At 39.8% G+C, this 18,364-nt stretch overlaps 1 protein-coding gene and 1 long non-coding RNA gene across 2 annotated transcripts; both read left to right on the forward strand.

Annotated features, from left to right (window-relative positions):
* Positions 1–683: 683 nt before the first annotated feature.
* ythdf2 (YTH N(6)-methyladenosine RNA binding protein 2) lies at positions 684–12,179 on the forward strand. Its single transcript, XM_037746264.1, has 6 exons — positions 684–921; positions 1,183–1,207; positions 4,969–5,048; positions 6,203–7,897; positions 10,347–10,412; positions 10,745–12,179. Exons 1-6 carry the CDS (start codon positions 895–897, stop codon positions 10,766–10,768), a joined length of 1,917 nt encoding a protein of 638 aa, XP_037602192.1. The 5' UTR covers positions 684–894; the 3' UTR covers positions 10,769–12,179.
* A 2,546-nt stretch (positions 12,180–14,725) lies between these two features.
* LOC119504299 lies at positions 14,726–17,548 on the forward strand. The gene is made up of 2 exons (XR_005210538.1): positions 14,726–14,834; positions 14,882–17,548. It is a non-coding gene; the product is annotated as an uncharacterized LOC119504299 (long non-coding RNA).
* The last annotated feature ends 816 nt before the right edge of the window (positions 17,549–18,364 follow it).

The raw sequence follows: 18,364 nt of genomic DNA on the forward strand, positions 1-18,364 counted from the left end.
TATTATTATTATTATTATTATTTATTTTCTTACTTTTATTTCAATTTTGAATGTTGAAGTTGTTTTCCCTAGTGTACTTAATGAGTTTGTCTATAAGTTCATCTACTTAAAAATTAGTTTATAAACTATTGTAATTACGAACTGTAAATTGCGTAAAAGTATAAATTTTTTTTATTATTTTGGTAATAATTTGGTAATTTACATAATTTACAGTCCGTAATTAGAATAGTTTATAAACCAATGTTTAAGTAGATGTGTTATTTATTATCTATTTAATATTCCATATTACCTTGCTGCTCTGAGTAGATATAAAATTATATTATATTATATTATATTATATTATATTATATTATATTATATTATATTATATTAAATTATATTATATTATATTATATTATATTATATTATATTAAATTATATTATATTATATTATATTATATTATATTATATTATATTATATTATATTAAATTATATTATATTATATTATATTAAATTATATTATATTATATTATATTATATTATATTATATTATATTATATTATATTAAATTATATTAAATTATATTATATTATATTATATTATATTATATTATTATATAATTGACCGGTGGTGTTGTGTTGAAGTCTGCTCCCCGGTTAAACCCTCGCTCCTCCGCGCCGCTGGGTGGCGCCTGTCCTCAGTAAATAAAGTCCATGGTGTGGTTGTCGAGGGCCGCCCAGAGCAGAGCCATGTTGAGGAGTCTGTCAAGCAAACTGCAGCCCGCCATTGTGTAGAAACCAGGCTCTATATAGAGAGAGAAGATAGGGGCGCATTGGGTTGAAACTCTTCCTAATAGCTTTTATTTAGGAGTAAAAAACACAGTTTACACAGGCTCCGAGGGGGGGAAAAGAGACATGTCAGCCAGCAGCCTTCTTGAACAGGTAAAAGGAGGTATTATTTTCTGAATTTAACGAGAGAGGCCACATTTTGTCAGCAAAGCAGCAGCAGCAGCATCGCGACGGATAGCTTCAGCTAGCTCCGAGGCTCTCCGCGGCTGTGGCTCTCAGTAGGCCCGGACCACCTGCTAAAAAAAAAGAAAAGGGAAACTGACTGGCTGAGCAAAAATATATCGCTTCATCTATTTTTCCCCTTCCTCTCTTCTCATAAATCAAACCTTCATGAATCACCTGGACCCAATCCAGAGACCGAAAGGCCAAGCTAATAAAGGTAAGAAGGAACAAATCGACTTGAGAGCGTGAATCTGTTTTTCTTCATCTTACAGGATGTGATAGCTCGTCTCAAAAAAATATGGGCCCTGCTGTGTGTTTTTATATTATATTTTAATCTTTTTTATACACCACTTTAATAAGATTTCATAAGATTGTTCTTCGGCCTTTCCTTTGACATCCTCTGATGTGAGGTAAGGGGTTAGCATTGAAGCTAAAACATGATACACACATCGAGCATCCTTTTCCTGGTTCAACCTGCGACGCTGTATTATAACATACACTCTTCACTACTCTGTCTTTACAACATGTATGTTCAAGTGTTAAGCTACAGGTTGACATCCCTTTCACGGCTAATGTTAGCCAAAGTCTGTCCGTCATGTTGAAAGGACTCTTGGCGCTCGTTAACATGGAGACGCTGCGCACTGACTGCCTGCATGCAGCTAGCTCTGTGCTAGCTCTGTGCTAGCTCTGTGCTAGCTCTGTGCTAAGCTATAGCTAAGTTAACCCACAGAATGACACGTCTTCCTGTGTCCAAATGGGCCTATATTATGCGCTTTTGCCGTCATCATGCTTGTTCATATTGTAATGTATCTTAACATGTGTTTAATAACCTGTGTGTGTTATAATTTTTACTTTTCCATGTTCCTGAATTGCTCTCAAAAGAGTCGCCCAACACAGCCAACATCAGCTATAAGGGATCACTGCAAAACTTGTGAAAACAAACCACTGGTGCAACTGCATTAAACATGCATTAAATCTGCCACTAATGGCTTAACCTAAATCCTAAATTTGCATTATTTTGATGAGAGAATCAGAAAAAGTGTGCCAATATATAACCTGTGCATTCAATTCTTCACTGGGGATGATTCATTTTCCATGTCCTGAATTGCTCTCAAAGAGTCCTATGTCGCCCAACACAGCAACATCAGCTATAAAGGATCACTCCAAAACTTGTGAAAACAAACCACAGGTGCAACAGCATTAAACATGCATTAAATCTATAACCAGTGCATTCAATTCTTCACTGGTGCTGATTCATTTTTATGTGCTGAATTGCTCTGAGTCTCCCAACACAGCCAACATCAGCTATAAGGGATCACTGCAAAACTTGTGAAAACAAACCACTGGTGCAACTGCATTAAACATGCATTCAATCTGCCACTAATGGCTTAACCTAAATCCTAAATTTGCATTATTTTGATGAGAGAATCAGAAAAAGTGTGCCAATATATAACCTGTGCATTCAATTCTTCACTGGGGATGATTCATTTTCCATGTCCTGAATTGCTCTCAAAGAGTCCTATGTCGCCCAACACAGCAACATCAGCTATAAAGGATCACTCCAAAACTTGTGAAAACAAACCACAGGTGCAACAGCATTAAACATGCATTAAATCTATAACCAGTGCATTCAATTCTTCACTGGTGCTGATTCATTTTTATGTGCTGAATTGCTCTCAGAGTCTCCCAACACAGCCAACATCAGCTATAAGGGATCACTGCAAAACTTGTGAAAACAAACCACTGGTGCAACTGCATTAAACATGCATTAAATCTGCCACTAATGGCATAACCTAAATCCTAAATTTGCATTATTTTGATGAGAGAATCAGAAAAAGTGTGCCAATATATAACCTGTGCATTCAATTCTTCACTGAGGATGATTCATTTTCCATGTCCTGAATTGCTCTCAAAGAGTCCTATGTCGCCCAACACAGCAACATCAGCTATAAAGGATCACTCCAAAACGTGTGAAAACAAACCACAGGTGCAACAGCATTAAACATGCATTAAATCTATAACCAGTGCATTCAATTCTTCACTGGTGCTGATTCATTTTTATGTGCTGAATTGCTCTCAAAGAGTCGCCCAACACAGCCAACATCAGCTATAAGGGATCACTGCAAAACTTGTGAAAACAAACCACAGAATACACTGGTGCAACTGCATTAAACATGCATTCAATCTGCCACTAATGGCATAACCTAAATCCTAAATTTTGATGAGAGAATCCAAATAAGTGTGCCAATATATAACCTGTGCATTCAATTCTTCACTGGGGCTGATTCATTTTCCATGTCCTTAATTACTCTCAAAGAGTCCTATGTCACCCAACACAGCAACATCAGCTATAACGGATCACTCCAAAACTTGTGAAAACAAACCACAGAATACACTGGTGCAACTGCATTAAACATGCATTCAATCTGCCACTAATGGCATAACCTAAATCCTAAATTTTGATGAGAGAATCCAAATAAGTGTGCCAATATATAACCTGTGCATTCAATTCTTCACTGGGGCTGATTCATTTTCCATGTCCTGAATTGCTCTCAAATAGTCCTATGTCACCCAACACAGCAACATCAGCTATAACGGATCACTGCAAAACTTGTGAAAACAAACCACAGAATACACTGGTGCAACTGCATTAAACATGCATTAAATCTGCCACTAATGGAATAACCTAAATCCTAAATTTGCATATTTTGATGAGAGAATCAGAATAAGTGTGCCAATATATAACCTGTGCATTCAATTCTTCCATGTCCTGAATTGCTCTCAAATAGTCCTATGTCGCCCAACACAGCAACATCAGCTATAACGGATCACTCCAAAATTTGTGAAAACAAACCACAGGTGCAACTGCATTAAACATGCACTAAACATGCATTAAATCTGCTCTGGAAATGCCATTAATATAACCAGTGCATTCAATTCTTCACTGGGGCTGATTCATTTTTATGTGCTGAATTGCTCTCAAAAGAGTCGCCCAATATCAGCTATAAGGGATCACTCCAAAACTTGTGAAAACAAACCACAGAGACACTAGTGCAACTGCATTTAAACATGCATTAAATCTGCTCAGGAAAAATGCCACTAATAGCATAACCTAAATCCTAAATTTGCTTATTTTGATGATCTGAATGACTTAAGTGTGCCAATATATAACCAGTGCATTCAATTCTTCACTGGCGCTGATTCATTTTCCATGTCCTGAATTGCGCTTAAGGAGTCCTATGTCACCCAAAACAGCAACATCAGCTATAACAGATCACTCCAAAACTTGTGAAAACAAACCACAGAAACACTGGTGCAACTGCATTAAACATGCATTAAATCTGTTCTGGAAATGGGCATAACCTAAATCCTAAATTTGCATATTTTGATGAGAGAATCTGAATGTCTTAAGTGTGCCAATATATAACCAGTGCATTCAATTCTTCACTGGGGCTGATTCATTTTTATGTCCTGAATTGCTCTCAAAGAGTCGCACAACACAGCCAACATCAGCTATAACGGATCACTCCAAAACTTGTGAAAACAAACCACTGGTGCAACTGCATTAAAACATGCATTAAATCTGCTCTGGAAAAATGCCACTAATGGCATAACCGATCCTAAATTTGTATATTTTGATGAGAGAATCTGAATGTCAATATTTATATATATATATATATAACCAGTATATTAAATTCTTCACTGGGGCTGATTCATCCTTATGTGCAAGATTACGTTGTGTAATCTGAAGCCTTTTATTATTATCATAGTACGGGATGTCTTATCATTCTCATCCTAGTGGCATTTCCTGTGTCACTCATCAATAATAGCAAGGAGTGGTTTCGTTATGTAACAAGTGGTGATGAGTCTGACATAAAGTTACCAGACAATACGACACATCTGATGACTCGCATCTCTGTAGATCGCACAAACCTGTATGTATCGTCTGTTTACATCAGTGTTTTTTGTTCTTTTCAGTGCAAAACGGAGCTGTGACCCAAAAGGATACTTTGAATGACGATGAGTTTGAGCCTTACCTGAATACTCAGGCCAGACAGGTAAGCTTTTATTGACCGGCGTTTTTGCCGACAGGTGCTGCTTTTCAGTTGAACCACTTTTATTATCAAACACTGAAGCAGCCTCAAATTAGATTTCTTTTGTTCTTGATTAATCATACATCTTTCAATCTATGTCTCTAATGAATGAAATGGAATTCAGAGATAAAATCAACAGGTTGTAACTTCAACCTGGACTTCAGTATTTGGCTTGTTATTTTTAAGAGTGCATTGATTTTTTTTGTCTTTGTACAGACATTTAAGTATATCCAAGAAAAAGGTAGTTTAATTCCTACAATAAGTAGCACATATCCAGAGTCAACTGTAATGATGGCCTGTATCGCCTGGGTCAATTTATAAATGCCTTGATTGATCCTGATACTGACATCCCTAATATTGACGTTTCATGTTACCTTGGTATAATGTATTTTTGGTTGCTATGTTTGAGATGTGGCATCATCCAGGTTATTATTAAATAAGCCTGGGAGGTTAAGAGAGAAGAGTATTATTGATGTGGCTGTTTGGTAACAACTTGAAGATATTTCTCTACCAGAAGATTAATAATGTATGCACACTTGTTTTAGTGGCCTCTGGGCCTCTTTTTTTATGTGTGCACATCCATGCCTTTTGCATTACTGAGGGAATACAGGAAGACCTTAATGATGTGCAGCAGGAATTAGCACTTTTGTTGATTGTCAAGTTTTCAGTGGCTCTGGATTTTATTTCTATTCATTAGATGGATTTTGTGTAGTAACGGACACACTTGTCTGTGAAGTGGGCTGTAGAAGAAAATAATGGAGCCTGTATTTTCCTCCACTCAGAAGAATGCACCATTCTTTTGTTAAAGAGACTTGCTGTGGAAGTAGTTCAGTGCTGTGCATTTACAGATCAGGTCGGAGGAGGGATACTCAGGAAGCATTATTAGTGTGGTGAATCTTTGGTTTATGACAATAATTCATTATATTTGCTCATTTTATCTTGGTCTGACTTTTTGGATCTGCAAGAACAAGGTATAAAACATATCAAACAGAAGATTATGTTAACAATATATTTATATAATAATCTTTTATCTATTAAGTTTGAGTATGTTGTTGCAAAGAATTGATTTTTGTTTTTTTTTACCTCTTGTCACTAAAACAAATTATTTTTCTATTTAGAGCAATGCCTATACGGCCATGTCGGACTCGTACATGCCCAGCTACTACAGCCCCTCCATAGGATTTTCCTACTCCTTAAACGAGGCAGCATGGTCCACAGGTGGGGACCCTCCTATGCCTTACCTGGCCTCCTATGGACAGTTGAGCAATGGGGAGCCCCACTACCTCCCGGACGCTATGTTTGGCCAGCCAGGTCCCCTGGGGAACAACCCTTTCCTGGGTCAGCATGGATTCAACTTCTTCCCCAGTGGCATCGACTTCTCGGCATGGGGCAATAACAGCTCTCAGGGACAGTCGGCGACACCGCAGAGCTCTGGCTACAGCAGCAGCTATGCCTATGCTCCCAGCTCACTTGGGGGTGCCATGATCGATGGACAGTCCCCGTTTGCACCTGCTGCCAACGAGCCCCTGAACAAGGCACCTGGTATGAACAGCCTTGACCAGGGCATGGCGGGGCTTAAGATCGGTGGTGCCGCTCCTGGTGGTAACGGGGACATGGCTCCTAAGGTGGTTGGCTCTGGCTTACCTGGCGGGGGTCCCCTTGGCCCTGTATCATCTGTAGGACCTCCCATCATGCCTCCCGTCTCAATTGCCCCTGCCAAGCCCGCCTCCTGGGCCGATATTGCCAGCAAGCCAGCCAAGCCTCAACCCAAGCTGAAAACCAAGGGTGGCATGGCCGGTGCCAATTTGCCTCCTCCGCCCATTAAACACAACATGGACATCGGCACTTGGGACAACAAGGGCACCATGCCTAAAGCCGCCACCCCTCAGCAGGTCCCCTCTATTCCCAGCAACGGGCAGCCGCCCAATCAGGCTTCTCCACAGCCCGGAGCTACCGCTGGAGGGAACCCACAAATGCCCCTCAGCAATGGACAGCTGGTAGCCCCCGTTTCCCAGATGGGGCAGCATCAGCTTCCACCCGGTGGGCAACCAGGTATGGCTCAGATGCCCCAGCCTCCTCTCTCCCAGGGTCCTCCTCCTCCAAGCCAACAACAGCAACCTTCTCAACCTACTCGTTGGGTCCCTCCACGGAACCGGGCCAATGGATTTGGGGATGGCAGTGGGAGTGGTACAGGCCAGTCTCCTCCCACTTCCTCTGGTGTGGGTGCGGTTCCTGGGGTCCCCTCTGAGCCTCACCCAGTCTTAGAGAAGTTGCGCATGGTCAACAATTATAACCCCAAGGACTTTGACTGGAATCCCAAGCAGGGCAGGGTGTTTATCATCAAGAGTTACTCCGAGGATGACATCCATCGCTCCATCAAGTACAACATCTGGTGCAGCACGGAGCACGGCAACAAGAGGCTTGATGCAGCTTACCGCTCATTGGGTGGCAAAGGGCCGCTCTATCTTCTGTTCAGTGTCAATGGGAGTGGTCACTTCTGTGGCGTAGCAGAGATGCGCTCACCCGTGGACTACAACACGTCTGCTGGCGTGTGGTCACAGGACAAGTGGAAGGGTCGTTTTGATGTGCGCTGGATCTTTGTTAAGGACGTTCCCAACAGTCAGCTACGGCACATTCGACTTGAGAACAACGAAAACAAGCCAGTGACCAACTCTCGGGACACACAGGAGGTACCACTGGACAAGGCCAGGCAGGTGCTAAAGATCATCGCTGGATATAAACACACCACTTCCATCTTCGATGACTTTTCTCACTACGAGAAGCGTCAGGAAGAGGAAGAGTGTGTGAAAAAGGTAACGAAGTCACTGTTGAATAAAGTGAATGATAAAACGGATGAATGAAAAAGAGTGCTCTGCTTTAACTTCTATTGAAAAAGGTGCGACGTGAAGCCGGTTTGGATGTGCGTGTGCATGTACAACCTTTCGTTTTGCATTACAAAGGAATTCAGGAACATCTCAAGGATTTACAACTGGAGTATCAGAATTCAGTGTGATTATACACAGGATATTTTGTGAATTTTCTTTCTCTTCAGTTTTTCACTGTGGCCTTGTTTTACCTGTTTTATCACTAAGTGTATTGCTCTGCTTTAAAACAGAATAACAGACAGAAGAATGAACACCAGAATTAATTTTACCTGGTGATATGCACTCAAAAGTAACATCATGAAATGGAAATAGTCAGAGGATTACATGAGAATATATCTGAAAATTGAATCAATTGGTTTGTATTATGGTTTAGTTTAATTTCTTAGTCGACTAATAGATTGTTTTGCTTATTCTACTAAGATTTCTTTAGTCGATTAGTCATTTTTTTTATTGCCTTTTCATCCTGAATGACTAATTTCCAAGAAACTTATGAGCATATCGCTGGGAATCACTAGATTTAAACTGGTGCTTTTATGTGATTCTTTGTGGAGAAACTCAGTTTTACAGATCTGACGATTATATCAACTAATCGATAAGTCGAAACAATTGTATGAGTGTTATTTGACTAAGAATTTCTTTGGTCAAGGGCAGCCCTATTAATATTGATAGTCTTATCGTGTATCTGTTCCTATCTTCAACACATACTCGTTATGCAGCTTCCTGTAGATATGTGAAATGTCTTTTTTATACCTTATGTCTGAACACACATTGTGGTATTCAATGAAATCTGTTTAGCTTATTTGGTGTTGAACTGTCAGCATCAACATGAGGAACAAAAATAGAGCAAATGTGTATTGCAGCTCATGATGTAGTAGGGCTGGGCGATATGGAGAAAATATAAAAATATATTTATTTTTCCAAATACCTCTATTGATATTGTAGGGTTGACTATTGATGCTTTCACTAAATATTTAGACTATGAGATTTTTGATAAGACTATCAGTAATGTGTGTAAAGGCAAATAATAGAACAGCTAGAACGGTCTGTTAACTTCAGAAAATGACATCACTTTACTGTAATTCATCCCTTTTAAAACCAAGAAAAGACAACACTTATACCATATTACAATATCCAAAATATTAGATGACATCTAGTCTCATATCACTATTGATATATTGCCCAGCCCTATATTGTAGTAATGCTTTATCGCATTTCTTATTGTGAAAAAGGTACTGTTTAATACTGGGCTTTGGTGTCCTGCAGCACTGTATTACACATTCTACAAATTAAGGGCAAAGCATGTAGCACAACATAATATTGACTTACCTTCCCTAAACACAACAGCTCGTTAACCTTAATTGCCATTTTTTGCCTACTTGCTATTAGATATAGAAAAGCTTGTTTTATTCTGTAGATATATATAAACATTTATCTTCCAGTCTGTTGATTTTAGTGGGTTCATGCCAAGAGCTGTTTTAGTTGGATCTTTATATTTACTCCACTGTATCTTTGTATATTTGAGGTATGCTTTTGAAAGCATAGTGTGAAAGCGACACAATGTGTTGGTTAAAGGTTTCTGTTTGGCGCTTAAAAGCCAGCACATATGAGATCTAGAAACAAATGAGTTTTAAAATATTTTGTTCACATTACAGATTGTTAGGAACGCTGCTTGCTTTCTCAAACTTAAGCATGACATATGTACATAAATGAATGTAGCAACTATAATTTATATAATAACTTATTCATAGAAGTATTTTGCATTTGTACAGCTCTATGTTCTCTTCAGGTATTCATTTAAGAAATGTGAGGAAACTGTGATTTTCATCACATTTTAGAGGCTTATGTATGCACAAAATCTTAAGCCTAACCAACAGTTTTCAAAACTAATGAATAATGTATCTTAAGAGGTGTTGTATTCTCGACAACCACACATGAGAACCTTAAGTGACTTGTGACTATGTTATTGACAGCATAGTGATGGTTAAAAGAGATTAGATCTTTCAGTATATGAAACTTCAAATGACTCTTCCAGAGCACATATTGTTAATTCAAGTAAGACTTGGTCGTTTTAGATTAATAATTGGTTAATATATTATGTGAAAAGGTTTTAGATTTGGCATGTTTGTACCTAATGCGTGTGTGATGTCTGTAGGCAGAGTTGTAATCTGTATTTTAGGGTCTTTATCATGACGTGGTGTGGTTAATGCAAAGTTTGACAGACTTATCAACACTTGTATCTGCTGTTCCAGAGGATTTTGATAAGACTGGTTTCTAAGTAATCTTTTTAGTCAAATTTTGTGACAAAAGATCTGATTTGAGTAAAGTGACTTGTCTGTCCCAGTTACACTGAGTTTTTCCCTCCTCTTCTGTGTGACAGGTGGAGGTCCAAGGCAGTGAGCCATATCCCAGCAACCCAAGCAACAGGAGTCATTACAGGCTGCAGGTAACTGGCTTCATCTGTCACTAATATGCAGAAGCAGTTTACATGTTACTGTGATACTTGATAGATACTGCTTGGAATCTTTTCAGAGTTCATAAATGTTGATCATGTATCTGTTACTACAGTATATCTGAACTGTCTGTTATTGTTGGCCATGTTTTTCCCTTTTCATAATGAGTAAATGTAAGTAAAAGGGAAGTTAGGAAGGGATGTGTGCGTTATGCTTCATCACATAATGAACTTGAAAAACGTGTTGGGATCTGGGTCAACTGTAGTTTAAAAAAACATTTTTTTTGTATGTTGTGTGTAACTTCCTGTCTTTTTCTTTGTTCTAGGAGCGCCAGGGACGAGTCAAGTAACAGTTGGTGCTTTGGTCAAAAGACTGCAATGGCCCCCCTAAAGCCCTGTCCACCCCATTACATCATTACATCCAGATCTCTCTAAGAAATTCTAATAGGGGTGAAGAATTAACCAAGGACAAAAAAACTAAATGAAGACTTTCTTGATTTCTTTTGACTTTAAAGACTTACTTCGAACTTGTAGTAAAAAGAAAAGGAAACGATTATTCATAGGACTACAACTAAATGCATAGCATCCTTAGGTGAAATCTTTTTTTTGCCCCACCCCATTCCACTACATATGCTTTCCCCCCTTGTATGCTGCTTTTTCCTTCTTTTTTTTTAATGAAAGGATCATCCTCTGTTTTTATGGTCCAAGAGCAAGTCTGTAATTCTCAAAACAAACACACAAATCAAATAGAAGTTTGTAGTGTTGGCTTATATTAGTGTCCCAAAGTCAAGAATCGGCGTTTGTCTCATTTTCTTTGTAAACCCACCCCCTCCTCTCACACCCTCGTCTTCTGAGGATGCTCGCATCTTCAACCAGGACCCAGTGGAGTTTCCTCCGCAGTGGATTTTCATCGGGTGAACGACGCTCAGTCTGTTTCCTACATGCTCGCCATGTTTTGTTTGAGAGGACTGCAGATGTTCAGAATGGCCCTCTGATTTTTGTTTTCGCATGTGTTGGACGGAGTGTGTGGGGAAGGTAGGGCATGGAGGATCTGGAGAGGAAGAGTAGGGAAGGGGGATTCAAGAGTTTGAAAGCAGAAGAAATGTTAAGTTGATGAGCCTTGCTCAGTGTATAATTTTATGGTCTAAAAAAAAAAAAAATTGGGGCCCTCTGTTAACAGTCTTCATTGGACTTAGTTTACCCTCTTTTTCTTTCTCTTGGACAAGTTAATTCATCGTTGCTATGGGCTGCTTTCTTTTTTTTTGTTTTCTCTCCTTCCTCCGTTTTCTAAAGACAGTGATGCGAGTGGCTTTGCCCCCACTCTTTCTATTAATCAGTTCAAAAGTAATAAATGTGGTATATTCAGCAGAACTGGTGTGCATTCCCCTTGTTTGACTGTGTAATGCAATTTTGTCATGCAGCGCATCTGTGCACTCTTTTTCTTTTTCCCAGATGGGTATATGAATGTTTTTTTTCTGCTAACCTTCACACTCAACCCGTCCACTCCCCATCCTGACTTTCACCTGCATTTCTTACCTCTCTCTATTTTTCCTAACCCACCTTGTCCCCCGCCCCCCCCCACACTCCCATTTCTGACTGCTCAGCCAACCATACATACTATGATATCACAATCAGCTTCCACCATTTTCAGAATGTCATTGTTGGTGAGTTTAAAAAAACAAAACAAACAAAAAAAAAACGCAAGGTCCTCTTTCAGAACTACTGGCTTTTATTTGTGGCATAATAAAGATGCTCCACAAAGTGGTGTGTGGGTTGTTCTCATTAGATTTTTGTTTTCTTTAGTCACATGGGTGGCTTGTTGTACCTGTCTACTTTTCCTTAAAGGGGCTGTATGTAAGAATCAGAAAGAGCTTGTTAACTGTTATCACCTGTGGCAGTCAAGTCAACGAAACTCAGCGTCCTGACGTGAGCGAGCATCGGTCAAAACAGTGCGGCGGCACACATGAGACTGATCGACAGCTAAAACCACATTATATCACTATATGTTTCACATGCTTGGCAGTAAAGTTAGCTTACCTGTCCAATGCCAGCTCAGGGCTCGTTTTGATACCCAAAACCAAATGAAGGTCCCTCCATGAGTCGAAGGGCGCACCGATGTTAATCCTAGTTTTCCCCCCAGACGTCGATCACATTCCTGTTTAACAGACATAACTGTTTTTTTGTGCTTCCTTGGAGTTTGTGTCGGAGTCTGAGTTGTGGTAGTGGCTATCATTGCACATTGTCAGCCCTGAATTGGAGCTGAAGAGAGTAAAAGGCACTCGCAAGTTCGCACGATGTCGCATCCGTTGGATTTTCCCAGAAAAAAAAAACCATCCTGCATTCTTCACATTAAAAGGCTGATGGAGGAAACCCAGAAAGTCATGCAAGGTCTCATTTTTTTTAAGGTTACAGCCTGTTCACACATTGGCAATAAAGAATGATTTAATAAAACTACGTGTGAAAACTTGCATACAGTCCCTTTAAAGCACTCAGAACATAGAAACTGTTTAACCATGCTGTACTTCATTTGTTTTGTTGCAGTACAACACCTCTGAAAAAAATCACCTTAGTTTTGCATAAGAGACTTTAATATGTATTTGACAGTAATATCTAGGCTATAGCACACTTTTAAAGTGGAAAATGTTTAAATGCCTATCCCATCATGTGTACCTGCGTGTGTGTGTGTGTGTGTGTGTGTGTGTGTGTGTGTGTGTGTGTGTGTGTGTGTGTGTGTGTGTGTGTGTGTGTGTGTGTGTGTGTGTGTGTGTGTGTGTGTGTGTGTGTGTGTGTGTGTGTGTGTGTGTGTGTGTGTGTGTGTGTGTGTGTGTGTAGGCCTACTAATGACTTCAGGAAATGATCTGCAATCCGCCATTTTCTCTCGTCGTCAGTGTGGTTGTAATGAAGGTATTGTCCACTAGAGAGAGACACAGCACTCTTTACTGCAGCTCATCTTCTATCCGGACTAGAGGAGACGCTCTGACGCTCTGACGCTCTTCAGCCGGCGGTCCATGGGGGCTCCTAAACTGGTCCATGCTGCATTAAGGCCTTCTGTACATCCGGCGAGTAGAATATGTTTTATTGGTTGTTTTTAAATAACCCTAAAAGCTGCCTCTCATCAGTCAAAGGTATAAAAGCATAATTATTCGGCTGTGTGGTTTTACATGCTTGCTATTTGATGGGTCTGTGTGGCCTTTAAGTGCAGGAGGAGGTAGGCTATTAAAACACACGGATGGAATTTACTAAATTTCGGATTTACCTGAGCCATAAAATCACAGCTTATAAATGAGAAATTAATAACAACCTCCTGCCCAAATAAAACCCTTTATTTATTTATTTATTTATTTATTTATTTATTTTCAATAACTTACAATCGACAATAATAAGCAAAGCTGTTAGGTTTGTTTACACATTGTTTACAAACATTAAATATAATATTCAAGCTTATAAATCAATAAAAAAAAATCCAATCCATGCTTTTAATCTGCATGTCAAAGATTTGGGGATTCAATAAACTCTGAATTTATGATCAAATAATAACTTAAATTCACTTGAAATTGTCCCATAAAGTGGTTTATTCAGATTTTATACTTAAAGTCCAAATTATGACTTCCCTTCTCTATATATAAAACTGATGGAGTCTAAGGCCTGCATATAACCAGAGCCTGTACTCAACGATGACCCCCCTAATATAATAATGTCATGACAGAATGGAGCCTATAACAAAGAAAGAAAGACTAGAGCTGCCAAACTTTGGCTCATGGTGATGTGGGCTATACTGAGGGGATAAAGGGCGAGCATCACTCAGCTTTTTGGGGTTGAAGAAGTGCGTGTGTGTGGGGGTGGGAGGCGGGGAGGGGTGTCTAGAGGGGGGGTTGGACGGCACGTGTCGTGTCTGCGTAGAGGGTGCGTGGCAAACACGCTGCCTCGAGGGGATCTCCTGTGACCCTTATCTGCGCGTCTCTCTGGGGACGCCTTTTAACCCCTCCTGGGATGCAAATGAACGGCCATAAAAGAGAGAGAGAGAGGACGCATACATACAGCCACCGAGACGATGGAGGGAGGAGAAGAAAGGGAAATGGGACCATGGGGAGAAAGTGGAGGAGGAGGAGGAGGTGGTGGAGGAGGTGGTGGTGGAGGGGGTTGAATGCCAGGAAGAGGAGGTCAGCAGCACTCACATCTCAGAGCTAAAGAGGAGATGGAGAAACAGAATAAGTTGCCCTGCAGTGGTGAGAGGAGAAATTCCTCCCTCTTAGTGTGTGTGTGTGTGTGTGTGTGTGTGTGGTATAGGCTGTAATTCACACATAATAATTTTTTATTTAACCTTTATTTAACCAGGAGTAAAAACTCATTGAGATTAAAAATCTCTTTTCCAAGAGTGTCCTGCATGGCCAAGATAGGCAGCACCACAGTTACACAGTTGCAGACATAAAACAAACATAACAATTGAAAACGAAGACAAAGAGCAAATTTCAAAATCATAAAGGTATCAAAAAAAAAAACATTCATCAACATTCAAAACACCTACAGCCAGATGTGCCTGTTTACAAATCTTTTAGAAGCACTTTAAAGATGTTCAGTGTGACCAGCTCTCAAATTAGACAGAATATATACGTAAAAACAATATAAAATGGCTTTATAACAATCCACTGGGTATATCCTATTTTTGCACTGACTAATTTAAGAGCTATATTACTTGCACAACATTTCAAATATTACACTCTGCGACCTTGCATTTCTGAAATCATATATAAGGATATATATTTGCAATATTTGCCTATTGCATTTTGTTCTGTATATGTATTGTTCAGCTATACACATTAGGTGTCTGTGCAGGTTCATATCGCACTGCAAGGTCATGGTTCTGCTTTATTTTCCCCCTCATTATCATAAGGCATCCATCTCTTTCTTCCATTAGTGACGCTTCACCATGTCGCCAACCCGACCTCTATTTACATGACTAAATTAGATTTCTTCTCGGCCGTTTTGTTTCGGAAAGCCTGCCTCTAATATTCAAAAGAAAAATATATGTATAGGACAATAGCTTTTGACTGCTTTATATTAAAAGAAAAAAACATATAAGTCAATTCATCATATTTTATTTGTATTTTACAAATACTAGGCCTTGGCTATTGTAAGTTCCTTATATGTCACAATTTTTTTTATTTATTTATTTTTTATTTATTTTTTAACATGGACAAAATGCCCTTCCTATTCCACACCTGTCACCAATTTATCAGCACAATTTTGCAACATAACTAAAACCAGTATAAAAAAAACAGGCAATTTAAGAAAAAGAATATGTCATGATGATGAGTGTTTTTAGCACGTGAAGAGGGGGGTTGGTGATGGCGGTCACCTGCTCACCATCGCCAGGGGTCCCGCACTGTTGACATATTGAGTATGACCCCCTCATTTCTCCCAGTGTCCCAATTCTATTGAGAGTTTTGAACATGCATAATGTGTAGACACGAGGCGAAGGGGCCTCGATGACCTCTGTCTCAACATATGTGGCACACTTGCCCTCTGCACGCTCTAATTTTGTGAGATGACAGGCAATAATGAAATGTTGGTATACGAAACTATAAAGAACCATACAGACTTAATATCGATGCTGCCTTTTGCGTTTATCTTAAAATCTCTAAATCTTGTACTTACTATGATGCTATGATGTTGTTTTTGTGATTAATTTACCAATTCTTCCTACACATATTTATAGTTATATTTTGAAAAGACTGAAAAAATGTAGAATTAAATCTACAACAGTAAGTAAAATACACCAAAAGAAATCTGACCAAAAAATCCACGATTTCTTTTTTTTTTTTTTTTTGCATATTCCGCCTCCATCATCTGAGATGTAGGTCAACTCACATCTCTTGATCGCCTACAGCGATTTACAGCTTGAAGCATTTGATGCAGCTCTGTGATTATAGGAGTAGAAGCTCATTATTTAAATCACACATGATGTGCTTTGGGCCTTTTTTTTTACTTTGAAAAGAAACACCACTTAAAGATACAAATACAAATAGAAATGACTTCTTTATTGAGACTTTTTTTTTGCAGAACAAAAACACAAACAAAGGCGTAGTATTGAAACCCACAAACAAAAATTTAATTTATAATTTAAAATAAAGTGCAAAGCCGTTTTTTTTTTTTCAAGTGTGCATGGTGATGGAAATATAATCAGCATGCATGAGAATGATTTAGGACATTATTGCCTTTTCTCCTACAGCAGCACATGATGCTCTTCTAGCATTCTCATCCTGTTTTTCCATCTTCCTCTCAGACAGGACAAGTGCACGCTCATGCGTAAACACAGAGACCTTTGAAGTGGCCCTCTGTCACCACATGGCGAATCCCCCTGGTGTGATCCCTCTGTCCATTTGGCCGCAGGACCGACACCGGTAGGTTGCCTACGGCTCTTGTCTGTTCTGTCATTATGGAAACCAGTATATTACTTAGACTGGTGCCTTCTATGTTTCCTGTATGTCTCTCTCTAAATGATCTGTGCACATGCCTTAGGTCACGGCTCTGTTACCTCTTTGGCTAACGCTTCTCCTTCCGTTTCTCTAATGCCGTTGCTTGTTAATCTCATAGGATTGTATAGCGACCATCCATCTGTGTGGTTATCAGCGCCACACTCCTGTCCTGTGTGCTGGTCTCTCAGGTGAGCGAGGACTGTGGCTTCTCTCTTGGCATTCACCGCGTGCCTTAATTGTATTGAAATTAAATCAAGGTCCACTGTGAACACAAAGAGCTCAAACCCAAACTTCCCACAATGTTCCTCCTCATCACATCCTGTTCTCCTCTGTGGCTTACCGCACGTTTAGCAACACTTTCCCTCCTTTGTATTCACGTCCTATACAGCAATTTTCAACATGAACACTATAGAAATTGAGACTGCTAAACACTGTCTCAATCTTTAAAAAGTGCATCCCTAACGTTGTACATTTCGTCAGTCCATCCCTGTTTGACTTTCCTCTCTCCTCACCTGTGATCTCTCCTCCCTGTGGGCTCAGAGGCGGCTATGCGGTCCTTTTTCACACGTCAAAGTACATTGCATGCTAATCCCACGCCAGCTCCCTTTGCAATGAAAACAGGTTTTCTATACAGACAATACAGTAGGGGGGGGGGGGAAACATACATGATACAAGCCAATGACATTGTGATTCCTCAGCCCAGAGTGTGTAAATGCATGCATGTGCAAGAAAAGCAGCAACAAAATGTGAACAAATAAAGAAAAATACATCATCAAAGCAGCATTCGCACCATTAAGGCATTCTCCTGTATACATCATTAAAAAAGCACCACAGAGAGGAGAGAGCACAGAGAGAGAGACAGGGAGTGAGAGAGAGCGAGCGAGCAACGCTACCTTTGTTGCACCATAAAGAGAGCAGCAGCCCAGCTACCTGATTGCTACCATTCCTGCAGACCATCTTCCCCCTCAGAGCAAAACAAAGGATGACGACTAGATATTTATGAGTGCACACTGCGATGCGCCGCTATGCTTCATCCTCGCCATAGATAGCGCTGCCTCCGCTGCTCCTGGTTAAGAGCTTGGTTCGGTTTAATCAGACCAAGCAGTTCTTCATTACAGTTGGTAAAGCTGTGTCGTTATCTCCCCCTTTACCCTCCCTCTCTCCCTCCCTCCTACTCTCCATCTCTACTGTTCTCTCTCTGTCTCTCTCTCTCTCTCTCTCTGTGTGCACTCTGCGCATGTAACCATAGCCATGTACAGACTGGAATACAGGAATCTAAATAACAACAGTCTCCATCCTCTGATTACATACACAAATAATTTAGCAAATAGTGATGTATGGCAAAAAAGCAAAGACTCACATCCAGTTACATTTAAAAATCCCTTTCTTTTCAAACTCTTGACCGCTGCGTCTATATATTTTTTGCCTATAGAATACTACCATATAGCACAAGCAGAATAGGGTTTTCTC

This window comes from Sebastes umbrosus, chromosome 16 (genome assembly GCF_015220745.1).
Source record: "Sebastes umbrosus isolate fSebUmb1 chromosome 16, fSebUmb1.pri, whole genome shotgun sequence".
In the NCBI taxonomy this organism is placed as follows: Eukaryota; Metazoa; Chordata; class Actinopteri; order Perciformes; family Sebastidae; genus Sebastes; species Sebastes umbrosus.

Coding starts and splice junctions, on each gene's coding strand:
- ythdf2 (XM_037746264.1), top strand. CDS start 895: ATGTCAGCCAGCAGCCTTCTTGAACAG. Junction 5,049..6,202: donor TGAATACTCAGGCCAGACAG/GTAAGCTTTTAT, acceptor TTTTCTATTTAG/AGCAATGCCTATACGGCCAT. Junction 7,898..10,346: donor AGGAAGAGTGTGTGAAAAAG/GTAACGAAGTCA, acceptor TCTGTGTGACAG/GTGGAGGTCCAAGGCAGTGA.